This window comes from Micropterus salmoides, unplaced genomic scaffold (genome assembly GCF_014851395.1).
Source record: "Micropterus salmoides isolate LMB-PRFRI ecotype aquatic unplaced genomic scaffold, ASM1485139v1 Ms_hic_scaffold_15, whole genome shotgun sequence".
NCBI classification, from domain to species: domain Eukaryota; kingdom Metazoa; phylum Chordata; class Actinopteri; order Centrarchiformes; family Centrarchidae; genus Micropterus; species Micropterus salmoides.
Window position 1 is genome coordinate 27,935,011 of NW_024040596.1, and position 27,991 is coordinate 27,963,001.

General features: G+C 41.1%; 1 protein-coding gene across 1 annotated transcript in view; it reads left to right on the top strand.

The window, feature by feature from the left end:
* Nucleotides 1–2,508: 2,508 nt before the first annotated feature.
* Nucleotides 2,509–27,991, top strand: part of mao (monoamine oxidase) — a 33,879-nt gene continuing 8,396 nt past the window's right edge. The window contains exons 1-3 of the mRNA XM_038721394.1: nt 2,509–2,661; nt 17,940–18,034; nt 19,322–19,465. Coding sequence (XP_038577322.1) covers nt 2,535–2,661; nt 17,940–18,034; nt 19,322–19,465 — 366 coding nt within the window. The 5' untranslated portion in view covers nt 2,509–2,534. The remainder of the gene's footprint in view (nt 2,662–17,939; nt 18,035–19,321; nt 19,466–27,991) is intronic.

Consider the following 27,991-nt stretch of genomic DNA (forward strand, 5'->3'; position numbering starts at 1 on the left):
ATGTGGGCTGATACTAAGAGTAGAAGATGTATACACATAAGTTATTGTTTAAACCTCATTTACCATGTATGTAATATAGTACAATATAATATGTGAAAACACGTGCACTGGTGTCACCTAATCCCCTGTGTCTCCTCACTCTCTAATCGATCACATCCTATTGGAATTCATATTGGAAAATCCTTCAAGTCTGTTAAAGGCTGACTTGCACTGGCAAAACTCCAGAATCTGTTTTTGTTTTCTTTGGCCAATAATCTGTTCTTTATTTTTTATTTTAGTTGTAAACTAAATATAGTAGTATGTAGTAAACTCTTGTCTACTGAGGTATTTACACTGGTTTCCTGTCTGTCAGAGAATTGATTTTAAAATACTGCTGTTGGTTTATAAAGCACTGAATGGTTTAGGGCCTTACACTGCACTGCAGATTTCCCTCTCCTGTTTTATCCTATTTTTATTTTCTAACTCCATTTACTAATATGTAAATGTCTTTTTATATTTCCTTATGTTGCTTTTACATTTTGTCTTGATGCATTTTATGTTTTACATAAAGCACTTATAATTGATGAACTTGCCTTGCCTTGTATTGAGGCTCAGCTGGAGTTAAATTAAATTGTAAAGGCTGTATCACCGGACCAGAAAGTGCCGGGGTACCTTATCATGTTCTTGTGATGCAGTTAGAGACTCACTAAGGAAACAAATGAAATGAAGGAGGAGAAAGCACACCTCAAATATCAGACTTATTGTTGTATCACATAAAACTTACCATAAGGTATTGTGTGTGCCAAAATAATGTCTGCAGCATATTATCTTACCACTTACAGAACAGTACACGTTCCTACTGACATGAGCTGTGAAAACTGAAAGTTAATACTGAGACTTAAAAGGTACTGCCTTAGAAACTACCACAACGTTAAACAAACATCTCTCTGAGGCAAGGAGCTCGACAAAAACAGGATTTATTCCAGTGCTGCTGTATTGGATTACAATAGATTGTCCAGGTGTCAACTGGTAACTCTACACGCTCACCTTCCCCCTTCTTTTCCAGTCTCTTCCACACGGCCCAGTCCTGTAAGGACCGGGATGTGCTAGCGTGGGACTTTAGTAGCTTATTCCATAAATGAGATCCAACGAGGATTAGGATTAGCCACAATCACAGTCAGATTAACCCACTAGGGGGGGCGTAATTTAATGTCAGTCCACTTGAAAATTTGCATTGGAAAGAGGTTTGTAAATCACATCTTCCTGCACACCTTTAGCTCTCTAGATCAGCTCTGCCGTAACAAACTGAATCAGTTATTAAATCAGACGGATAATTTGATGAAGAACCCAAGAGCAAAATACATTTTTGGGTAAAAGGTGAACCAAGTCATAGCATGCTGACTGTGTTGGCCCTCTCGATGTATGACTCTGGACCTGAGGCTCTTTTTATATTTCTCAGTTTAAGTTAAAGTTCGATCAATGTTGCAAATGTATCTACATGCAAAACTGTCTTTGCTGCCCGTGTTAGTCTAGAAACACAGATGTCCATAGATGCTTGAATGTATCAATACTTGGCTGAAATGCTAACAGCACATCAGCAGGCTAGGTGTACACCACACAGCATGTGCAAAGATCAGCTCTCGGCTGGCTGTGGACAACCAACCACAAGAGGGCAACCGAAACCCAACAGTGTCCATGCCCAGGAGTAAATTATAAGTTCAGGTGTCAAATACAAAACGTTTGAGTTCTTGTCTGCAGACTCAGGAGACAGACAAGGTTAATAAATTACTACCTGCTGTATCAGATGGCAGAAGCTTTTGTTTACTGACCTCCATAACTGATGTTTGAGTTGAAGTGTAGGTGACCTGAGACAGTTCTGGGACCTCTCAGACCAGGGACAGTTCTTTCATTGTAATTGTTTTGTCATCAGACAGGCAGATTGTATTCTAACAGGCTACTTTATCAACTTTTTTACAGGCCTGGTTACTGAGAGCCAGAGGTTGAAAGTTATGGCTTTACTTGGCATAGAAAAAATTGAGCTTTTTATTGATTATTTGCCCAATATTTATAATAATAATAATTTTATTAATAATAATGCATTACATTTATATAGAGCTTTATCATAGATACTCAAAGTGCACAGCAGCCATTTGCGCCAGAACGCTCACCCCAAATCATGTTGAGGGAGCGAAACAATCATAAAGCCACTTGTACTCGAGGATGATTAGCGGCCAGATGGAGAAAGCCTGGTTGGGAATTTTTGTCAGGACTCTTTACCATCAGTGCCATGACATCTTTAATGACCACAATGAGTAATTTAACCTATCAGGAGTAAACGTTTTACAGCAGTTGATTTGATAAGAGAAGACCTTTGGCCGGACAATAATTGCGCCAACATCAGGAGTGAACTGCGTGTCCAAAACTGTCCAATGGGGCATATAAATGAGATTCCATGACACCTCCTAGTAATCCTCCCTATCCACAAAACAGAGCGCTGCTTACTATCGGTGGGCGGAGTCTGGAGGGAGTGGGCCTGGCCGGCGCTTTTAATACAGATGCGCCCCTCGCCCTGCGTTCAGCGGCGAGCGGACAAGGCAGAGCCGGGCAGAGACAGACCAGCCAGCACCATGACTACACCCAGCAACACCTACGATGTTATAGTGGTCGGCGGAGGAATATCAGGTAGGTGCAACGCCAGAAAACTTTTATTTTGCTCTGCAGGCTACGCAGACAGATGGAGCCAGATAAATAGATTGAATCCAAAACCATCGCGCACCTCCTGTAGCGGGCTGAGGCGCTTTGTGTAAGGTGACCAGACAACTGTTGCACAAAAGCCGCTCGTATATTGTGGCCAATAAGTGATTCAGCCGCTGATCCTCCAGTCAGCTGAGAATCAGAGACACTTTTATTTGGCAGAATACGGGTTTTTCTTCCTCACCGTGTGCCATCCATTTTCTCTCTTCCGCGAGGCTACCTCTTCCCACTGTCCACCGCTGTATCGCCACAGCTGTGCCTGTTAAGTAACAGCTAATCAGCCAGAGCATACTTTGTGTTACATAAGAGGTGGGGGGGGGGTCTCATAAATTATTGCTGGTTGCAGTAAGGCTGACGTGACTTGTCTCGTTATACGTGTTTTTATTTTGTCTGTGAGCCAGTTGGAGAGGAGGTATGATGCTGAGGATGTGAATTACATCTGGTTCGGTGTGATTTGTTCCACAATCAGCATCTGCTTCTCATGATGGAAGGGTTGCTGCTGGTGCTGTTTCCCCCCACACTTCTTATGGCGCTGTTGCATGTTAATTACCAGCTGATTATCTGGATGGCTGCAGTCTTGCTCAACAATAACAATATTTTCACATCGGAGGAAAGAGAGACAGACTTTCTGGTTTCTGTACACCAAATGTTCAGCAGCCTCCTCTGACAGCAGACTGTCTTGTTAAATTAAACTTTAACAAGAGCACGTTTTTTTTCTCATGAGAGACTTCTTGCTGATAAAAAATGTAGCACTCTCTGGTTGGAGTTGAATAATTAGGTCAAAGTATTGGGAGAAGTTGATCGAAGGACATGGGTGTTGGGTGTCAGATGACTTGTCACTATTGTTCCCATGAGCATTTCTGCAGCTACACACTGTGACTCAAACCACACCAGGAGGGTTGAAACTCCTGTCAAGTTATTTTATTGAGTGATGCTGTCGGTTCCCCCTACCTGACCTCTGTCCTCTTTCTGTTAGACGTCAGATCGACTGCTTGCCTGCCTGCACGTCCCTCTGTCTGTCAGACACTGAAGAATTTAGGTCAGTGTCAGTTCAGATACCGGTCAAACAGGCAAAACAAATGCAGAAAAAAGTTAATTTAATAACACTGGCAGACAGCCCCCCGCTGGCTTTCTCCCGTTGTGTTATATTAGGGTCGTGTAATTACACCATTTGTTTGTACCGCTGCCCTTTACTAGCTTGTAATGAGGTCCACATATAACAATCACTGTCCAATCAAAGGATAGATGAAACAACGGGGAGAGGGGGTGCTCTTTTCTCTTTTTCGCTCCTCTCTCTGCATCTCTATCACCCTCTCTCCTGAGATGTGTGTTTCTCCCTTTGCCTGCAAATGCAATTGTCATTTCCCTGCCTGCCAGCCACCCACCAGCAGGGCTGCGGCCCTCGAGAGGCAGCCAGCACTTTCTGAGAAGACATTAAATCCTTGTGACAGCCTGCTATCAAACCAGCAGCAGAGAGGATGCCGAGAAGGGGGGGGGGGGGACAGAAATAATGGGGGGAAAGGGAACCACATCTTCCTGTTTTGTCTCAGCAGCTGTGAACGTGGGAAATCAAACGACAAAACGGAATCAAAGAAAGTAGGAAGGAGGCAGATGAGATGAGAGCGTTTGAGAATTCGGGAAGAGAGAAAGGGAAATAAGTGTTTGCAAGGAGAGTATATAGGGAACTTCAGGTGGCTGTGAAAATGGAAAGAGGAAGGAAGCGGTGAAACACACACTTACTGTTCAACCTTGCCATGCAGTCCAACACAGTTCTCTACAATGAATTGTGCTGTAGATGATTTACAGGATTTGGCTGTACATCCTGGGCCGTGGGCCTAAAAATCTTAGGATTCCTCTTCTCCACAGGCCTTCACTCCAAGAAGTCTGCAGTAAAGTTAAATGTCTCTAAAATTACGACATGCTTAAAAGAAATTACGAGGACTTTTTCCATCTCTGATTTGCCAAATTGACTTTGGGAAGGAAATTTTATTGTATAGTCAGATGGCTAATATGCATAGTTGTGTATGTGTATGCACTCATACAAACATAATGTACTGTATATACATATGCGAATTCAATATGAATTTACTTATATTTATATTATACTTGTCTTCTTTCTTTGATTTTAAACAAATACTTTACTGCTTAATTGCAAGAACATAAATGGATAATAACATGTAGGGAATGTGTAACTGTGTTTGAAGCAAGTGTCGGCTGTAAAACGTCTTCACACCTCACCTGATATTCTGTAACTCTGTCCTTCTGTCAGTCTATGTTTGGATACAACTCAAATGTTTGCTGCAGCGAGTAAAATGATGCTTCATGGCAAAATCACAGCTTTAACATGAACATTAACTTAAAAAAGCCTGACATCAGAGATCAGCTGAGAGTCTGCAGCTCACCTGTCTGTGTGTCTCCGTCTGGTCAAACTGATTTGCTGATAAATTGATGTGTTCCATTCACAGACAAGATAATCAGTTGGACAAGCTGTGGATAATTCGCCCAACATTATATATAATATAGCCATAATATAACGGCCCATACAAAAATAACTCAACAGCTGATCCACTCTGGAAGCAGTGGGGATGTTAGTTCTTTAACTGGTAATCCTACATTTCACTACTGTCAAAGATGACAACACCTGACACCTACGTTTTAGAATAATCAACTGACTGTTGGTAGTTACATCAAAAAAAGCCCATTTATTCATTCTACAATGTTTGAAACGTTTGACTAACGACTTCAAACAACTGCAGCTATCTGACAGCGTAGTACAATGGGTTGCCAGATCATTAGGAATCGATCTTGTCATTCACACACAGAGTGCAGAGTATTTCGCTCTTTCGGTTTTCATCAAAACAGCCCACTTTTCGCAGAAAATACACAAATCTGGCAACTCCGCATTGCTTGCACCTGCAACTCTGCACACTGTGTGTGAATGACAAGTCCGTTTAAGACTGGTAAAAATATCAGCAGGGACGATTTCGCTCCACCTTGACATTGGTAGGGACATCAAATCCAAATCTGTGCCTGAGCTTAAAGGAAAATTACTATTTCTTATGACTCTGGTTTAGTTATTTTTTGTTTTTGTTTGTTTGCATCATGACCAAACGGCGCCTCAGTAGCTCACCTGTGTCAACGCTGAGTCTTTGCTGTATGTCATCCCCTCCCTGCCTTTCCTGTCTCTCTCTACTGTCACTGTAAAATAAGGTAGAAACACAAACTTGGCGACATTAAAGGTCTAACAAGGAAACTAACCTGGGCATTGAGAGGATTAGTCAGATTAGCTACCACTTCATTTGAAACCTAAAGTGTATGCACCAATAATGTCGCTAATAATCCCTTATTGTGCAGAGTGTACACAACTGGATGGATGTTCACAACAGACTGTTTTGGTAATGATCTTACCATTTGCCTTTTGTTTTTTCCTCCAAGTTTAGCTAATTGTTTAATACCACCTAACAGCTTGTGTTTGTTTCCTTGACTGAACTATTTTTAGCAATTTGACAGTGTTCCCGGATCTCAGCAATTACCTAAGTGAATACGATCTTGTCATAACTGATAGAATTGATGGCCAGAGCTACCAAAACACACAAGTTCTGATAAACCATACTTTTCCTTTTATATGCAACATGCTACAGCCACGCCGTGCAGCATCATTTGACCCACGTTTATTGCATCCCTGAGCACACACCAGACACCCCACACAGACACAAGAAGTTATCAAGATACAGTGGCATGTATGTGTAAGTGAAGTGAATGTGATGAAATTGCAGCTTTCTGCAGAGTTTACGCTCATTAACACTGTGGAATAAGTCAGTTTCATATCCTGTTGCATCAGCTGATAATGAGGCTTGTCAAGATGGCACCGGTGTGCGAGCTCACATATATCACATAGCTACAAGACGCATCCTGCACTGCTGGTATGTGCTGGCATTACTTACATACTTCAGTCTTATGAAGTAACACTGTGCTCTTTGCTTGATCCTGTGCTGACATTTTAAGGGGGAGTCTGAAAAAAAGTGTCTCAAACAAGCATGTTCCCTTACTTCTGGAGAATAAGGCCACGGCATCTCTGTAGCACCACAGTGCTTCATTCATAAATGTACATTGTAACACATTTGACCTTCTTAACAACAAATTGCAGCTCCTTCAATTTCGATAATATTTTGAAAAATGTAGATTCAGACTCAGGTGTACCTGTTGAGTCTGCACGACATACTGTTGAGCTGAACCCAGATCATATCTGAAAGCTTCTAAGGCAGCATCTTTTGTGACAGCTTGTCTAACTACCATCAACGTCCTATATCACCACTTTCTCTGTCCAGCTGTGCAAATAAGAGAACCTGTTGGCTGAGCTGCCAGATATAATCATCAGATGGACAGCTCATGTGTGTTTCCATTTGTAATTTTCTGCATGCCTCTGCCTCTGTGTTTGCCTTGTGTGTGGCAGGTTACAGCCATGAGAACTGTGTGGCTGTAATCTCAGCTGTGTTAATCGAGTAAATGGTGACATTGATTGTGAAAAAAACACATGTAGCTGATGGATGTTTGCACAACATAAAAGCACCCATCTTTCTCTCTGATATTTTAAGCGAGGGATTTGAGGCAGGTGTTCTATGGTAAATGTTCCCAGAGAGCGTTATTTCTTCTCTTCACTGTTTGCATGACGGTGAACTGTAACATTAAAAAGATTCACTAAAGTCACATTGCTGCTGAGGATGGCGATGAGAAGGTGGAGATCAGTTTAAAGTAAAAGTTCCACATTTTTGGGAAATATGCTTGTCTGTGTTCTTGCACAGAATAAGGTGAGACTCTGTCTGTATGGTACATATAAAGCTACAGCAAAATCCTTATATAGGCAGCTCCTGGGACTCAGCAGCCATCTTGGTAACGCCTCTGGGCAGTTATTCTGGACTAACGAGATCAGGCCCCTTTCTAAATGAATGGTGAGAGAGCCATAACTGCACTTTAAATGGTCACCAGGACATAAAAAGTAAAATCCGATTAAAAAAACACTGAAAAAGATTGATGATTTTGCCCCAAAATAAGGTTTAAAAAGCGTTTTCCCGCACATTTTATACTTCTACTACACGTGTACAAGGTTTCACGACACTGACTTCTTTCACCGACGTTATGGATATTGACAGCATACCGTACACATTTATAGAAGGCGGCATTATCTAACACATATTGCAAGTACTGCCGATCAAACTTGGCTCCTTTTCACATAGTATTTTTAGCGGATATGTAGTGCATCTAATCTGGTTACACATCTGCTCCTCGCTGCCACCAGAACATTTGAAACTGTCGCAAACCTCAACTGTGTACGAAAGTCAGTGAAACCACACGGTCAGCTTAGTATTTTTCCTGGCTCGGCTGTTAAAAAGCAAACGATTGGCTTTCTTGTGGGGGGGTATGTGCATACAAATGCCATCTTTGCCATTACGGGCTTACACCATAGAATTCTTTGAGGATTCTTTAAGTGGTGTGTCTCTTCCCTTAAATCGTCTCTGGCTACAGTACCGCTAGCAGCCAGCTAACCTAGCTTAGCATAAAGACCAGAAAGGGTTAGTTTGGCTCTGTGCAATGGTAACATCTCACTCATTTAGACATTATATCTTATTTGTTTAGTCCTTACAAATTGTAAAAGGGACAATGTTCTATTGTAGGTTATGTGTCAGACTATTTCTTAGCTGGGATAAGTGATTTCCTGGAACCCAGCTAAGAATTGCTTCGACACACAATCGACATAAAATGTTGAATTGTCGGTGGCGTATTACCCAAAATGTCGACCCTTTTCTTTAACCAAACATAATCATCTACCAAATGTTGACTGTCCCTATTTTCAGACTGTAGTATTATAACTAGTGACTAAAGCAGTTTTCATCTTTAGAAAATAATTAGTGAAAAACCTTCAAGATAACTCGAAGCCAAATCAAACTCATTGCTCTCTCTCCATGCCAACACACAGAGAAAAATAGTTACTCAGATTACTCTCCTGTCTGGTTCTGTTTCTTACATCTGTCTGTGTGAATTTCTACCCATCAGTAATTGCTTGTCAATATTGCTCTTCAGCTTATTGCCCATATAGCCAATCAGTGTCTCCGTGCTGAGAACATGAGACGGGGAAAATGTGATTGCTGTGTATCTTGTAAATGTCCCCCCCTCTGGATCAATATGGAGCCTTTTAGGGCCCTGATTCAAGTGGCTCACTTGTCACTCAGCTGGTATTGGATTTTTTGTTTGTGTTCTTGTGAAAAGAACATTTTACTGTGGTGCAGACACACACACATGCACACACACACACACACACACACACACACACACATCCAAGGAAGTTTTCAAAGAAAAGAAAATGTCATCTTGGCAGAAATATTTGTGAAGACAGAACAGCAGTTGCCAGATGGTTTGTTGAGAAATGTATGTGTTTTATTAAACATGTTCCTGTCTTTGGGAGCATAATGGGACTCCTCACCCAGAGAGCATGTTAGCAAAAATCATGTTTTATTTAAATTTTCAGCTTTTAGAAGGCAGTGAAGTGACAACTTCAACACATCCACCATGTGAAAAGCAGTTCTGTAAACAACTATTTTTTTTTCTAAAGTTTCCATATCCAGCTGCCAAATCCCTTCAAGAGCCTTGTTTAAAGGAGTACTTGGACATTTTGGAAATACACTTATTGTTTTTCTTGCCAAGAGTCAGATGAGAACGATACCACGTCTCTGCCCATTAACTAAGAAGGGACAGCCAGCAGTCGGTTTTCTTAGCTTAGCATGAAAACTTGAAACAGGGGGGAACAGCTTTGTAGCTTTCTCCATTTACAGTCTAAATGCTAAACTTAGACATCCAGCAGCTGGTTATAGCTAGCTAACTCTGGGCAAGAAAGCAGATAAGCTTATTTACCAAATTGTCAAACTATTCATTTAAGGGTGGTTTAAGGTATTTCATCTTGTCCTGTACAAATAATCAATGAAACTTCTCTGCAGATGTCCAATTATGTAATATAAAAACAGATAGGGAAGAAGTGTCTTTTGGGAGTCACTGGTAGACTGTGTGCTGAAGGTCCATGCCAATTCTCATCTGCTGTAATTCAAAGCCTGTTTATGTGATTTAGACTGTTACAAATAGGAAACACTGGGGGACATAACATGGAAAGAGCAATTGGAAGTGAAAAGACAAATGCCTGGTGGTAAGCCAGAATGAGGCGAGAGTCAGACGAGGGAAAACAGGGAAACGAGCAGCAGCACAGAGATAAAGGCAGAAACAGGAAATGGCTAGAGGACCTTTAAGGAGAGTGAAAATTCACCTGATTAGAGACATTCTGGCAGCAGACTTTTCCAAGAAAATATCGAAACGGCCATTACTGCCAAACAGTATGTCATGTGGTTAAGATCACAAGTAGCTACTAGACGGTTAGCTAACACAGCTAGTAATGGTAAAACAGCAAGCATCACTATCAAACTGATAATTAAAGTTATTTCATAGTCAGACTGACAATCAGGAACCAGGAACACTTACAAATGTTTCGTCCAGTTAATGTTTATAACCAGGATGCTGCAGCTATAAAAACTGAAAACCACCAGAGGTTGTTTCAATAATCATACATACATTCGTCTGAATCGCTTTTTCTGGAACTCAGCCTGCACTGAGACAGACACATGCACACACATTCACAGCACATAGATGAAACAAATCAGAATCCACTTTATTTTGCTAACTACCTGTATTTGCATGTACAAGCATTCAATTTGGCCATCTAACACTAATTAAGATAAACCCCTAAACATATTCCAACTCCAGACATTTTTTAAGTTGCTCTCAAAGAGGTCTGGAAGAACTGTGCTCCATCAGATTAACAGTCTCACTTTCTTTTCTAAAACTTCAGTTTCAACTTTTGAGATTTTGATTTAAACTAAATTAAACAAAATTGTGTTGTGTGAATGAGGAAAAACAAGCTTTTTGAAAGTTTACTTTTGTGCAGCAGTGAGGCTGTCTTTGGCCTCCGACTCTCTCTGTGATCACCAACCTCATATGTCAATATAGCTGATAATCAATGTAGTCAATAAAGCCATGATCCTTGTCACCATTGACTTCACTGGTGGTCTGATGAGGTAGACAGCCATGGGTTTTCTTCAATATTAGGGATGCACCAAAATGAAAATTCTTGGCCAAAGCCGAATATAATGAAAAAATTTGCCGAACACCGAACAAGTACATTCACATTTTTGCCTTTTTTCCCACTGCATAAATTAAATAGTAAAAATGTGCTTTTTACACAGTGTTTTTGGAGAGACTATGGTGGGTGGGTCCGAGGCCCAAGAGGGTCTGGTAAAGTAAATTACATGTGTCCCTTTACTTTTAATGGACACATGTAATATATTTTATACTTTCTGTGAATATAATCCAATTAATCTCATTCCCATAATTTATTGACACCTTATTTTGAAAACCGGACGTTGTCACATGTGTATCCTCACACTAAATTCATCAAGTCTGACCCAGTTTGATAAATCGTGTAACATGAAGACTTCACAGCCTCTCTTCTTCAGGTAGGACTCTCATACTGCAACACTTGTCTTTGTAAAGAGAGAAACTGACAGGATAAAATCTCTAACCTGCATGTCAGCTCGCACTGGTCCGCTTCAGTGGATTTACCATAAAGGCTTGAATACATGTGCACTCCAAATTTAGGTGTGGTTAGCTTTATCGCCTTCTCAGAAACGAGTGAGAGAAACACTCAAAGCGGGTCAGACCGTTTCTCAGAAGTCAGCCACAGATGGAGTGGATGTGCAGTGACAGTTCAGCAGAACAGTGTCTACAAACGGCGAGTTTGGCCTCTTTCTCGGACACGTTAAAATGCTTCCACACTGCCAACATGTCAACATAATTGTTCGGTAAACTTTCCTCGATATTTTGACGTATTGGGTCGAACACCGAAAGTGCTTTTTTTTACTGTTTCGTTCGGCTACCGATTCATTTCGGTAGCCGAACATTCGGTGCATCCCTATTCAATATGCATTCAGCACAGAGAGTGAATCAACTCCAACATAGGCCGTGACAGTAATCAAGTGAACCTTCTGTCTTGCTGTGAGTCCAAACAGCGACCGAGTGGTAACGAGTTTTGCAATTTAAACCGAAGCGCGACCTTGCTTGATTTTAGACTGTGCTGCACTTTATTGGAGTTAGTTTCGGTTTCCTCCTCCTTATCTCATCCTAACACGCAGTCCCATGCGGGTATCAGTGTCTGTCAGACGGTTTGAAGGGGATAACATTTCTACCAGCGGAGCAATAATGTAATGCACAGCAGAGTACATGGGCAGGGAGACTTAAAAATGATTATGACTTCCCATTCTTCTCTGGTCTCGTTAGTCTTGTAATCTTTTTTCTGGACATGTCAGACAACACAGATATGTGGGAGTGATTCAGAATGTGCAGAAAGTTTTGAACATCAGCAGAAAACCTGCTGAAACACAGGAGCTATTAAAGTCCAAGAGTTTCTATCAGAATTAAAATAAATTAATCTATCATTGAGGTGAAAAGGAGCCACATGCATATTTAAAGAGATTACTTCCCCCAAAAAAGACACAAAAAGGAGTGAAGACTAAATCATGCCTGCATGTGTGCTGAGTCAGCAGGGATGATATTACATGAGAAACGCTTATCTACAGAAGAAACATATCTGACAGCACCCAATGCCTGAGAGCTGCACTTTTTGAATTGTCGCATGCCACCTGGATTTTGTGTTTCTCTTTACATAAAAACATTTCCACCAAAAATTGGTGCAGAAAAAATCACCAGAATGCAGGACATTAAGTGTTTAATGCTCAAAATCACCATCACATAATTCAGAATTGAAGATATCTTTAAAAAAGTGTTAAGACCTTGTCTCGTCTTGATCTTGTGAACCCAATGTTGTGTCTCTTCTCGTCTCATGAGCTAAGTGTCTTGTCACATCCCTAATTATAAGTGCTAATATCCTACGTTGATAGAATAAGGTGTGAGCACTTTGTACATGGATGCTCTTGGTATGTGTGTGTGTGTGTGTGTGTGTGTGTGTGTGTGTGTGTGTGTGTTGTGTTTGGTGGACGATGTGTGCAGCTATGTGTGTATTCATTTTGAATTATAGTCAAAGATGACAGAGATTCAGTTCAGGAGCAGTGGGGGGATTTTAGACACACACACAGTATACAAATACAGTTTGTTTCTGCCAAGTGACTCCATCTTAACAATTACTGTTGTCAGGGAAACAGTGTGAGGCACGATCTCTTTTTCCAACACACAGGGCAGAAGATGAAAAGGCTTTTACTGCACTGTGGATCTATACAAAAAGCTCCAGAAACCAACTCCTGACTGCTGAGTACCTTCAGGTCAAACAAAACAGTGTTTTTGAAACTTATTAAGACCATGGCCAATAAAAAAAAATACACGCAGTCAGTTTTTATTTTTTCCTTTCAAACATCTCCAGACAGACAATTAGGTCAACCAGAGCCCTAAGGTGCTGTGGTGGAGAGGAGAGGAGCAGTGGTGGGGAATCAGGAGACGGGGAGAAATAAAGAAAGAGATAGCTGAGAAGAAAAGAGACAAAATGGGAGCAGAGAGATGGGAGGATAGCTGCAGCACAGGGACAATCAGAGGAACACATAGACAGAGCACTTTAATGCATTCAATTTGTGCTCATTCTTTGTGTCCCTCGGATAATGTATATAATGCAGCAGCCTCATGTACTGTATCAGAAGCAGCCTTATGTTACACAATAAGCAACAGAGACTCCCTCAAGAACTTAAAAGGAAGGAGAATTACTAATTTCTCATTACTCCTTAATGAAGTTACAACATGTACAAAGGCGGAAACTTAACACCATCTGAGAGGAACATTGTTATATCTGTTATTGGTTTAGTAATAAGTCTTTACTTGCAGAAAGGTTTGTAAAATGAATTTCAGTAAAACTTCATTAAACATTTCTAGAGAAATGAAAAAACATGGAAAGATATAGACACAAAAAAGGTGCATTATTAGAAGGTCAGTGAACTTCAAAATCTCTGTCTGCTTCTTGCTTGGTGCCATCTTTCCTGTCTTTCTTTCTGCGCACATTTTTTGTTGGTCTGCTTTCATTGAGGTTTTCCTGCCAACACCAGTCAGATCAATTCCTCACAACCTCTTAATATTTAATATACCTGCGCACATTTGCACCTGCTTTTTCCAGGCTGAGGATTGCCCATAGATGTACATGTACAATCAACCTCACCTATTCTATCCCCTCCCTTCTCTTGTCTGATCCCTCCTTAAATGCATATGCACAAAGGACGGAGATGCACTGCTGAATGCACACCAGCTGCGCCTCAGATGACAGGAAGACTGCGCTTCAAGGCAGTTGCATCTGTTTGATAAATATCAAGCGTGTCTTTAGGTGAAGAAAGCCTCTTAACAGCTCGTGAAATCTGGCTCGGAGTGAGGAGAGGCGGAGGAGAAATCTGTGTTCTCTCCCTTTCATTCTCCATGGTTTCCACCAAAGTCTGGCTGACCTTTTTCCTCCACTTGTTATCCGTTCAGGCCCATTTTTCATGGCTGGGGGTAGAATGGGAAAACACGTCAACCTCGTACATTCTTCTTGAAGTTTTAGACATTGCAGATGCACCCACTTCATCTGGAAAATATTGTTGTGAATGTCTGCGAGTGTGTGGAATGCATGTTGTCTTTCAGCTGCTTTGGAGTCTTCCTCTCTGTGTATAGACCCCAGAAAAATTTAGATAAAGCATTTGTTTTGATTGTTTGATTCTTACTCGATTCTTCTGCATACATTTTCCCATTTCCATAAAAAAATTCCTCAAGTCTGTAGATATAATCTCATATTATTCTCTCTGCCTCCCAGCTGCATGAGTTGAATTTCAATCCTCTCCCCTCTGTCTCTCCTCAAAGCTGAAGTTCAGTTCGGGAACAGTCTTAGCATGTTGATTTTTCCAGCAGTACAGCTCATTCCTCTTCTTCATTTCATGGTGGGGGGATGGAAATAAACCACAGAGGGAAGCTCAGTCTGAATCCTTTGAAGTGGTGATAGCTTTATATGGATCCATTAGTCATATTATACATGGATGTGTATATAAAAAATGATGTCTCAATTAAGACAAACACGCTTTCTGATCAAAGCAAAATCCTGACAGGAAGCTACTTTTTGCAGTGATTGCTGTAGGCGTAAACAAGAGATGCAGACAGATGCTCTTTGTTTTCAAAGACAGAGACTGACCTTTTGAGCTGAGTGCAGGTAATAGCATCAATTTAACGGAGGAAGATTTGTGAGCCTCTTCTGGTCAGAGCTAATGCTTTCTCCAAAGCCTGGCGGGGCGGGTGTGTTTGTACAGGGAGGGACGGCTGAAGTTGGGTAATACAGAACAAACTATGTTTAACTAATATAAACCATGCTAGCTTCAACGGGGCTTAGCAGGATTTGGAAGGGAGAGAGTAAGGGGGTGAAGATGGAAAGGTAAGAAGGGAATTTAGGGGTGAAGGCCACGAAAACATTTTCACAGATGTGGTTGCTTGCTGAGCTCTGAGCTGTTTCATCCTGTGCTATTACAAGCTTGGTTTAATGCTACATCATAGAGTGATATTTTAGATAAGAGTGTGCCAAACTGACAAACAGGTTCCAAAATCTGCTGGAAAACCTTCCCATGGTCAGCAATCCCATACGGTTGAAACGTTTAGGTGTCCACGTACGTTTGGCCATCAAGTTAGCTGTGAGTGGTCTTTTGTAAGTAACCACTCATCTCTAACTTATACGAATCAGTCCCTCTCTGTGGTTTCTGTGCTCTACAGCAGGCTATTAAACGTCCGCTTCACTGACATAGTCCAGTTCTGCTGAGCCATACGCCGTGCGCTAATCCTCTGCATGTGTGTGTGTGCATGCCTAAGTGCATTTATGTTATGTCTCATTGAATTAAAGTTATGATAAGGATTGCCGGAGGTCAGTGTGTGAAAAGATGTTTTTCTGCCATAGATTAGAGCAGCACATTCAGGGACTTTGCCCCTGTGTCATGCCCCTGCCCCTTTTTGGATGAAAGTAGCCCCTTTAATGTGACTGGCAGTAAATGCATTTTTTTAGAGGTCTTTGTTAATTTAATAGCATAAAATAACAAAACTATATTGCTTTTTAGCTATTATGAGCACAAATCCTATGGCAGATCTGGCAAAAAAATTACTTTATGTCGTTATATAGAAGAAATGAAAGAAAGAAGGGTTGATACGTGTCCTTTCAGTCTGGCTCCATCAAAGTGGACGACCCTGACATGTACAACTGCCGTACTGAATCTTCAGGTAATGTATTTCTGACATTTATTAGGTTAAGCCTCTTAACTTTTCTGTTTTTGTAGTCTGTCCAAACTGATGTTCCTGTAAACTACATTAGGCGAAGTGAAACCACAGTGTCTCTATTTTGCTAGCTGTTTGTGCTTATTAAGCAACTTTTTACTACAAGCCAAGAAGTGGAACACAGGTCTGTTTTAGTGCCATGTTACTTATGCTGTTTATAAGGTTTATTATTACAAGGTCAGCTCAATTTATGTGAATTATCATCATTAAAACTATCATGTTTCTGACTGGGCAACAGGTTAGTTTTAAAGGATTTATTGAAATCACAAGCAAAGGAAATGAGAGGAAGGGAAAGGCTGGCAGGGGGGTGCAGCAGGACTAAGAGCTGAGTCCAGGCGGGCTTAACAGGCTGTGGCTAGCTGGTGGTTGTAGGTCCGAGAGTTCATTTCAACGTACAAAAACTGGTCGGCTGAATTGTTCTAACAAGACGTACTGAGTTGATTTAATGATCCTGCGGGATCTGGATGTTTGGTCTCTCCTTAAATATGGACAGGTGATTGCAGGTCAGGTGTGTGATCGCAGATGGGAATCAGTTGACGGTTGGTGCCAAAATAAGAGAGGCAGCGGTAAAGGCCATAACTCCATTGCAGGGGGGGAAGAGGGAGAGCGAGAGGAAAACATACAGACCGACAAAACCAAAACACACTTTCTCTCCCATACCAGATGTCACATCAGTGTCACTGCAGGGCAGTTGTGACAAAAATACCATCTGCTCCCAGCGGCCTTTTGAGGGGCAGACTGGTAAACCAAACTCCATTCTAAAAGCAGGTGTTTTATGGTAGGGCAATATTTTAAGTTACACCATCACTAAGACTCTTTTCTGATTTGCTTTGTTCCATAGGAAAAATCAGCACACATTCATTCATTGAGTAACTAAGTAAACTGTGATGAAGTGTTTGTCACAAGAGTACACCATTGACTGGACGGGTCCCATAGTTGACCATTTTCATCCTCTCTGGTGATATCCTGAAGACACAGATCTCTTCTTTTACTGTCCATCGCTCTTTGATGAAGGAAAAAAAATCATCATGGTCAAAATGCAACACAGCAGCTTTAAGGCATGGTGCCACTAGTTTTTTCAACTTGGCGCTCCCACTTTTATAGCGCTTGTTTTCACCCAAACGGGGGCGTGGTCATTCTGACAACAGGAAAGTTACGTATGCCTGCTCACATCCATAGATTATGTGGTTGGTCAGTCAGTCAGTATCTGTGAAAGTCTTGCTCGACTCTTTTCTCTGCCCTTTCTTTTTTGCTCACATGATCAGCATGTCATCTGGCGGTGATTTGTTGTGGAAGTGTTTCTCTCGCCCTTGTGACTGAAAAGATTTCCCCCTCCCTCTGCTCTCCCATTTTTTCCCACAGCTCTCCCAGTATCCAGCCAAGTCATTCGAAAGGCAAATGTTAGGTAGTTCATGCTTAAGTTAATCATTTTTCAAGAGATATCTGGGTACAAGGAAATAAATATACTATATAAAAGCATATAGCAACACAACTCAAACAAATGGACTGAACTATAAATGGTACAGTGGTGTGCTGCTGACTAGCAGACGAGAAAAACGTGGTGTCACAACCTCACAAATGAACAGTGAAACGTTTGTTTCGAGAAAGGTGTGTCACTGAGACAAACATTCTCCACTTCTGTGTGGCTTTACTGTGAGGACACTACAAAGGAAATTAAGGCTAAAGAAAGGAGTAGCACCTCACCTACAGTCACACATATTTCACATTTCAGACTTGACAACCATGCACAAGCAGCACTGCATACAAGTGTAATCTATGTGTAGTGCAGGGAGTGTATTGCGTCCTTACTCACCTCTCTCTATTTTTCTGTCCACCTGTAGGTTTGAGTGCAGCGAAGTTGTTGAAAGCCAATGGACTGAACCCCGTTGTCCTGGAGGCCAGGGATCGGGTCGGTGGTCGTACCTTCACTGTGCAGGTAAGATCAGGAGCCGTAACGCATTATTATTATCATTGATAGATAATAATTTTAAGCATTATTTATATATCACTTTCATACACAATATGCAGCTCAAATTGCTTTACAAATTAAAAAAAGAAAAGAGCAGATAATGACAAAAACAATAATCGGTTTAAAAAAGAAAAAGATAAAAATGTAAATATATGAGCTGTAACTGATTTATAGACTTTTGGGGAGCCCTGTAAACAGTGCATTGCAGTAGTCGAGCACACTTAATAAAAGCATGCTCAAACCTCTGAAAGAAAGAAAAGGTCTGATGTTTGCAAAACTGAAATCACAATAAAATGACAGAAGGCTGTTCTAGTTAAGTTTCTTAAGGTGGAATAAGCGATTCTGGATGAAATCCAACACCATGACAAATACTATAATATAGAGCGAACAGCAACACACAGCAAATAATATAACCAACATTAGCATACTGTGGCTACAGTTGCTGCTGGGAAGCTAACGTGATGCTAATATAAAGCTAACATGCAGAGAGGACGAGACTGTCCCAGAGCCAGCACAGCAGCTCCAGACAGAGATACTCACAGCTCTCCTGCTGCTATAGCTAACATCACAACTGCAGCACGTCTTGGTGAACTAGAAAGTAAGCTGAACGTCCATAGGCAGGTCATTTAACGTTACCTGACGCACACATAATGGCTGGAATAGCTGGAATAGTGTTGTGTGGTGAGGCGCAGGCCACTTTTTTTGTTTCTAATTGCAGAGCCAGGGCTGAGTACAAACACTGGCCCTGAGGAGATATTCACTGAATTTCACAAAAAGACATGTATTGGATTAGAATCATCACACAAACGTGGTGTAATGTGCTGGGATTGTGTTATAAACTGTTGGTACATTTTTTTATATCTCTGTACTTTGAGAAAAATAGTACTCAAGTACTCAAATGAGTAAAAAGGGGATCAGGTTATCAGGATCAACAGCTATGTAGAATGGGTTTCATCTGCACAGCAGTGAAATCAATACTGTGTATATAGATGATTACCCCTAGTGTCAGTATTTAAAGCAGTGGACCCAGGACAGAGCCTTGCGGTACTCCATATGGATGCAATGTGATAGGCTGGACTGAAACTCTTTCCAACCTATCAGCCGAGACTTTTGGCATCAACAGCATCAAAGGATGCACTGAGTTCCAGAAGCGCAAGAATAGATCATATTAATACATTTCAGCATTATCTGTAATGTGAATGTTTGTCACATTTATATTTCTATGTTTCAGTATGTTTTTTTTGTCTTTTTTAGAATAAGCAGACAAAGTGGGTTGATCTGGGCGGGGCTTACATCGGACCAACTCAGAACCGCATCCTCCGATTGGCCAAAGAGTACGGTGTAAAGACCTACAAAGTCAACGAGCAGGAGAACCTGGTGCATTATGTCAACGTAAGTGTCCGGTCATCTGTGTGTGTTTTTTTAGGATGGCAGATGGCAGACGGTGTGTTCTTCCGTTTGAGTTCTGCAGGACGTGCTGACCATATCCAGAAGATAATACTAACATCCTAGAGTCTGATCTTTTATCCAATAAGCAGGAAACTCTTGTCTGTGGTAATCTTCTGGCATCATTCAACAGGCCACTTAATCTGCTGTCAGCTAGTTCTGTGACTTATAACATCTTTACAACTCGTAGAGCGGGTTGCCCGTTAATCGGAAGGTCGGCAGTTCAATCCCTGGCTCCTCCAGGCTGTATGTCAAAGTATCCTTGGGCAAGATACTGAACCCCGAATTGTCTCTGGTGGCTGTTCAGCCAGTGTATGAAAGTGTGTGAATGTTAGTTTCTGTTTGAGAAATTAGGCTAAGTGTATGAATGTGTGTGAATGGTGAATGCAGATGTATTGTAAAAGCGCTTTGAGTGGTCGCAAAGACTAGAAAGGCGCTATACAAATACGGAGCATTTACATTTACAGCATTTAACTCTTTCCGAGCGTGCGCAGAGAGGACCAAGGCAGAAGAAAACCAAACATTATGTCCTTCCTGTGACTTCCTACGTGTCTGCCGAAGCATCCAGCCTCCCCTTTCCTCTCCAACATTAGTGACTGGAGATGCTAATCTTTGCCTGAGGGGATTTCTGTAATGCAGTTTCTCTTTTCTCTGAGTGGTTGAAAGGATAGCAAAGGCCAACAAAGAAGGAAGGAAGAAAGAGACACTGAGGCCATCTTTGTTCTTGTTATTCTTTGCTCCATATCTCATTAGTATGGGCGCACCACTGTCCTTAACACAGTTGTGTTTCTCTACATGATTTGATTTGCTGTTGCTGCCATGTACCCTGGTCAAACTACCCCTATTGTAAATCACTGGACTGTCTAGTGTGTCTGTGTCTGAGTGTGTGTATGCTTATCACAACATAGGCTATGTTCTAGTAATTTAATCATTAATCAGAGAAGGACTTTGATTCAGGCCCAGGGGTGTCGACACAAACTCACACACTCAAGTGCACTTTCACTGCATTATATAGAAACTTTTTTCTATTGCCTGCCACTATTTACCCGAATGAAGGGGCCTGAATATTACAAACATCTCTCAATATAATGAAATCCAATACATCTACACACAAGTCATAAATCACTGCAGAGTTGAATCAAAGTCTCTCTGTCTCCAAAAACTGATTTATTGCAGCAACGCCAGAATTTAAACTTTAAATTACATTTTAATTTAATTTAATGATGTTGCTTCTCCCATAAAGGGGGTCTCCACTGTAGGAGCTGTAGAGTTATTGACTGTGTGCCCTGAACTCTACAATATTGCACTATTGCAGTCAAGTTGCAAAATCACCTGGTTAATGATAATCTACAAGGATGCTATCAAATATAACTTATGCCAAAATGAGTTTTTGGTACTATTGAACAGTGTCGTGCTGAAATCTGAAAATTTGTGTTCTTGTGGTTGTTTCACCTTGAAAACCACCTCATTGTTCATCCGTTTCAATGGGTAAGTTAGCAGTATTATAAAATGTTGCATGTGTATTTTAAAGAGGTGGTATTGTGCTCATTTTCACGTTCAAAATCTTAATTAGGGGTTGTACCAGAACAGGTTTACATGGTTTAATTTTCAAAAAACACCATATTTTTCTCATACTGCACATTACTGCAGCTCCTCTTTTCACCCTGTGTGTTGTACACTCTGCTCTTGAGCTACAGAGTGATGCATCTTACTTGTACAAAATCTTTGTTGGGAGTTGCACATGCGCAGTTCCCAGGTAAGGACTACTAGCCAATCAGAAGCAGAGAAGGGCGGGTCGTAAGAAACAAGGTAGTATGATCCAAATCAAAGCTGCTTCAGACTGTGACCGTAACCTAGCAGATGGTATAAGTTACTCTCAAGTCCACAACCACACAACATCATTGTTCCACATCTTACCATCAGGACTAAACGTTGAACTGTTGCCAGTGTTCTGACAATCTATACTGCCATGCTGAAAAATGCTACCATAGCGCAAATCGATAGACTCTACTCGACCCTGCTCCGTTTTCCATTGCAGATAGTACCCAGAGATAGTATGTAGCTTGTTGTCATAGCGATGCCACACACAACTGCCATGACATAATGTTCAATGCGACACACACACCAGCAATCCACACAGCTTTCTCTTTTTTTAAGTTAAAATGTTTGAACATTCCTCAGAATGTAAAGACAGATAAGCGGTATGAAAACTTCCAGCTGTGTTTCCTCTGCCGTTGTTGCTGCAGCGGTCTGTGTGACGGCGGGAGCAGAGGGCTCTGTGAGCGGGCGGCTGGCCGGCCTCACACGCTCCTCCCGCGGGGGTTGGCACAGGCTTCCCCCGCAGCCACTTGCGGAGCTCCTCAACTCCGAAAATATTCAAGCACATTTTTGTTCCGCCATCACTGTCAATATTCGAAATCTACACAGCTGATTTCTCACCTCAAAACTTCTCAGAAGTGGATTTAGTGATGAAATTACATACCAAAAAGTGTAAAATCTAAAACTTTCTGTTGCTGTCCTCTGTCTGGCGCACGCAATGATGATGCAGTGAATAGTGACGAATCTCTCTGACCAATCAGCAGTCTGTTGTTTTCACGTTATATTTTAATATCCCTCAGCTCGCTTGGAACCTCGACGGAGGTGAGGTGATACGAAAAAAAGTACGTGGAAGCTACAGTGGAAAACCAAACAAAGGCGAGTCGAGCCAAAGAGCCTCCGCTCAGACTAGCTTGGTTTGAGGGCGTGCCTGACCCCGCTAGCCGCTTGGCAAGCTTTATGACACATTTTCATTGTGATGTCACAAGTAAAGGAAGTGAAGGGCTGGACTACAAACGAGCTGTTTTCAAGCGGTCCAGAGCAGAGCTTTCTGTGGGAGATGGGAACTCCCTTTGGGCTGGACTTTGGGCATTTTCACTTTGCAAACCTGTTACATGCACAAAAAAGATATAACTCAATAAAGGAGAGGGGGAAAGCCAAAAAGCATAATACCACCGCTTTAATACAGATATACTGCTGTAGGAGGGCTATTAGTGAACAGGGAGGCTTCTATCAATCAGGTAAAGTTATATACAGTATATCAAGGAAATATAAATACATTGAATGGCTAGTGCAGGTCATAAATGGTATGAAGAATAGATATGAAATAATGAAAATCGATTGCACTTTAACAAAAACTCTTTCATATATAAACATGCACTGTTATCTACATTAATTTGTCATGTCAAACAGACTGCGATGTCCAACATATTTCATGAAAGGTATATTATTATATGAATGTCACACAGCCTCATCCAAATCACACAGGTGACACTTTTTGTCCTCCTCTGGGACTCAATGGAAAAGGTTCCACAGCCAAAGGCAGGATACCAGATCTTAACTCTGTGCTCTAATCAGGTTAACAGAGACATATTGCTTAATAACACAGTATGCTCTCAATTTAGGTTTGCTTAATATCTCTTCTGACCATACTGTATTTCCTTTATGGACTTATCCAGTTAAAGCATGGTTTCATAGTCTTCAGCATGCTCGTCATCTCACCACATTGGCCTTAACACTGATGTACTATTGACATGACCTACTTCAGCAGTGCTGTGAAATGTCACCAGCATAACGTTTGGCACAGACAGCAGCTCGAAAATAAATCTTTGGGTTGAGTAAAGGACTTCACTGGACAGCCCTGGTGTGAAGCATTATATGAGCTCTGAATCTATCCATACTCGTGTATGGGAGTTCCTATGCGAGCGTGTCTCCCTAGCTACTATCTTTGTAAGATCCACTCAAAGACCCAGACTCACGCGCCACTCGGAGCTTCCTGGCTGGTTTCCATGGCAGCATGCCTCATCTAAAGCTGCTCACTCCTATCAGTATCAGACAGCGTATTTGTGTGTGTGTGTGTGTGTGTGTGTGTGTGTGTGTGTTTGTGCATTTGTGCATGCATATGTGTGGAGGGGTGAGAGCTCTGTTTCTGGTGTCACTGATCCCACAGCTGACTCTGCAAAAGTATCAAAAATTTGAATCATGACCACTATACTCTGAGACAGACAGGCAGTTTCCAATAAAAGAATGAGACAAGTGATATTCTATATTTTGTCTGTGCAGCCAAAGCCTGATTTACCTTAACGTTAGGCTAACTACCATACCTATTGGGACAAGAGACTCCAGTCAGGGATGTTGCTCCCTCTGTCATTGCATAGAGATGATAAAGTGACATGATCCTTATCAGCTAAAGGGGAACTGACAAAGGCCTTAACATTGCAGACAAAATGAACATGGTGCAGTGCAGAGAGACAGATGGCACCTAACAAGAACACGACAAGGCAGTACCTTTCCTGGGTTGATATTTATTCAGCAAGTCACTGACTGAATAATCTACTCGGAGCCTTTTTTTCAGTCCAGTAAAGTTTTCGGAGCTTTAAAACCAGTGTGTGGATACACACTTCACTGAATCCATTATCCTGCACCTGTCCCGTCTGCAGTATTACTAATAGTGTCACCTCTTATTAGAACCTTTGATTCCTGCACCTTTCGCCTCATCAGCGAGAATAAATCAAACCGTCACCTACACTTCACCACATGAAACAGAATGTTGCTGTTGTGAGTATCACTACACTTTGTTTTGATTGTAAGTTGCTAAACTTTGGATTAGCCAAGAAGCTATTCACACAAATAAGCTCTAAACAGACGCCGCATGTAAAGGTGTCCTGATCACGGCACAGGTCTGAACTCAAGTACAGTGGAAAGCACACAGGGAGAAATTAGCATTGATCTAACCTATATGACAGTGTCTGCATTACTTCACAGGGCAGCAGCTAGAGTAAAAGTAAACCAGCAGGTGTGCTGAGCCATTGTGTAATTAGGGCTAGCTTTCAAGCAAGCCGCGTAGCTAATCAGCTTTTCTATGGAAGATTGTAATCCAAAAGGCCAGTGCTGGTTTCCCTTATCAGCAAACTATTGCCTTACAGGCAGCTGCAGCTCTTAGCACTGGATTTATTAATGAGGTATCACTATCAGAGATGGGGAAACAGACTTTGATTAAACACTGTCCCTTGTTATCAGAGATTGGGAAAGAGCATGGGATTGTCCCAGCGCTCCTCCAGCAGTGTGGCTGTCGTGCACGTTCACTGGACCACTGAGAGAAATGGCTGGTGATTGTAAAATTATCTTAACTATGATAATTCTTAACATCCTGATAAAGAAAGAAGTGTGTAGTTGTGTTGTAGAACTTAAGTCTCTGATCTGTTTTCATATGGCCTTTCAAAAGATTATGTTTATCTGTATCCTATTAGAGGCCGAATCATTTGAAGCAGATAAACTTCAGCATACTCATTGTTCTGTAGTTTCTTTATTTATTTTCTGGCATAAAAGCAACATATAAAGATGTTGTGGTGGACAACTGCCCATCTGCACATCCAGCAGACACAGAGCAACAGTAGCATTCATTAGGAGTCGTGTTTCTTTCCACTCTCCTTTTAGATCTGTTTTGGACTCCACCAACTATTTAGCGCCTTAGCTGCTAGCTCCTAGACGCTAACTTTGTGTGTCTGCTGTTTGGAGATGTTCAGGTGCGTAAAGGAAGTTTATCACAGCTTTTCTGCCTGCTGCAGCCGAAAAGTTGATTGATGAGAGTGCTTTTGCATGAAAATGCTGAAGGGGACTGCAGAGTGGGTAATAATTCTCTGTTGCTTTGTCACTATTAGCGACACACTTACATGACACAAAGTCGCCTTATCCATTGTTCATATAAAAAAGATTAACTAGTACAACTTTGAACTTCTTACCATTTGAAAGCATTCGACAGCAGAGGCAACATGAAATCTCAAACCTGTATTTTTTGCCACTTGACAGTGACATTTTATCTCCTTTTTAAAGTTTATATAGTGAATGTATAAGCAAAGTTTGCAAACAAAAGCAAAATCTGCGGTAAACCAAAAATACCGGATGTCGTACTGATTCAGAAAAAATTGGGCCAGTCTACTTTGCATACTGTGTCCCAAAATGCAGCACGCATTATGGCTTTGTTATGGGTAGTAGGACAAATGCAGCAAATTTTCCTTACACAAAATTACATTATAAGAACTTTTTTTTTTTTTGGATTAGTGGGACTTACATTTATATTACTCCTATTGTTTACTATAACTTTCCAAAACCAGAAGCCTGGCCTAGCATACTGTATAATAAATCGATTTAACAATTTCAAACTGCATACTAATATGAATCGCAGTATGCAGTACATACTGCAGTACATACTGCACTCTTTTTAAATAGTATTTAAATGTATTTTTATATCACCCCATATTGCTTTGATGTTTTGTGTAAAGGAGTTTAAATTGACGTGTAATACAAATGTGCTATATAAACTCGCCTTCTTTTCTGCAGTTCGGTCTCACCTGTGTCTCCATGTAGCGTTAGCTTTACACTGTCTCCTCCGTGGGAGGCTGACTCACTGCTCACTGATGTGGAAACAGATGCTTCCATGCATCCTCTCCTCGCCCGATCCCCTGCCCCTCCTCTGCACTCCTCCTTCTGTATTCACTTGGCAAGCATCACCATGGTGACAGATCTGTTGTTCTAAGCACGGCAGCGATTCTGTACGTTGTGAGACACCTAATCTCTCTCTCTCTCTCTCTCTCACTGAGTTGAGTTTTGTGTTGATTATGCCTCATAAAAAAGTGTCTTACTATAACTAGAGTTGTGGTGTAGAACAGAAGGCATCTAACTTTATGAGGGTTGATGTTCACTGACTTGTCAGTCATTCATACCTGGGGGTTACTGTACCTCTGCTTGTGTGTGAATTGATTTTTCCATTGTTGTGGTGGATTGGCTTGGATTATATCATACTTTGTTTAAATGTAAGTGTTTTTAAAACTACTTACAAAGAGACATGTGAGCTTTAGGTGGTGAGTGTGATTAACCTGAGCTCTGACTTCACTGAAAGCTTTGCTGTACCCGGAACAATTCATTTGTAAAGGTTATTTATTAATACTTCATGATGGGATCCATTATTGATTGGTTGGTCTTGGTCAGATGAAACATTTCCTTATGTGGAAGCTCTTCTGAAAACAGGGTTGGTTTTAAACAGAAGCCTAACAAGCATCTCAACAAATGTAGCTTATCCAGTTAAAAACAAAGCTAATTATAGTGTACCTTTTTCAACGATATTTAGTTAAAGTGATGGATTATTTGACGCAACCATTAACAATACCCTAATTTCACATTAGTTTGTTTTCAGTAGATGTATTTATTATATTTGACTTTAACCATGCAAAACAAGACACATTTCAGTATTAGAACCAGACATTTTATTGGCAAGTTACCGTGTTTGTAAGGCAACAGTTAGGGAAACTTTGTAGAAGTTGCCGTCATATCGTTAGAAAATTAAAAGAACAAATAAAGTTTTCAGGGAAAATAAAATTGTATATTTCGTGGTTTTATGTGTGTGTATTTCTAGGTCACAGTGAGATAATGTGTGTAATAAGAGGCCCTTTTTAGGCTAACACAGTTCAACCAGAGCCAATACAACAGTATGAGATTGATCCCAGAAGGCCTGTGCTCTCAGCCTGCAGCTACAGCAGAATATTGATCCACTGTGCGGCCGAGAGCACTCGCTCAGAGGCATCACTACATGTAGCCGATTGTTTTTTTCCCATGGGAAGCTGGTGTTAAATGGGTTTGAAACAAATTTACTTGTCAAGCTTGTCAACCTCCCAGAGCTAAGAGGTTGAGAAAGCAACAAAAAGTGATCTTTAATTAGAGTTAGTTCTTGAAACACCAAACGCTCTTGTGACACAGAGCTTAACAAGTAATCTACATGTCCATATCAGAGAGTTGGCATAAGTAACCTTGATCCCTTTGAAACCTTCCCCCCGCCTCTCTGTTGGCATATTCTGTCTGTAAATCAGTTGTGTGGCTGTGAATAGTCTTTCATTCAGTCGTAAAATGTTGCACAACTGCCAATATAGCAATCTGTTCTACCACTTTCTACACAACTCACTGAATACTGTTCACTGTCATTCTGACTAAGCATACTGGAGGTCAGCTAGAGGTCGACTAACCACCGTTTACTGTCTTTGAAATTTATCTTGTAGAAGTTTGAGTTTTCCTGTCCTCAGCAGGCTGGGAAAAGCTGTAAACGACCACAGCAGGACATGGAAACAGTTCTGATTCAGAGTCAGCAGCTCTGTGAGGCTGGTTAGCCATATATATTGTATATTTAGTGGTAAGGGACTCAGGGATACAATGCTGCCTTAAAACAAAGAACCATTTACAAACAAGTGTCCTCTGCCTTAGAAACTGCTTGAAATCTAGGAGAAATGTCATCCAATATCAGCAAAGTATATTGACAGTCCTCTATGGCAGCCAAACTCTGATATCAACAGGCGTCTAACTCCAACAGCTCGGTAGAGAACGATGAGTTTAGTGTTTTGTATGTAAAATGCAACACAACTGACCCACATGCATACAATATGAGAAAGTCAACTT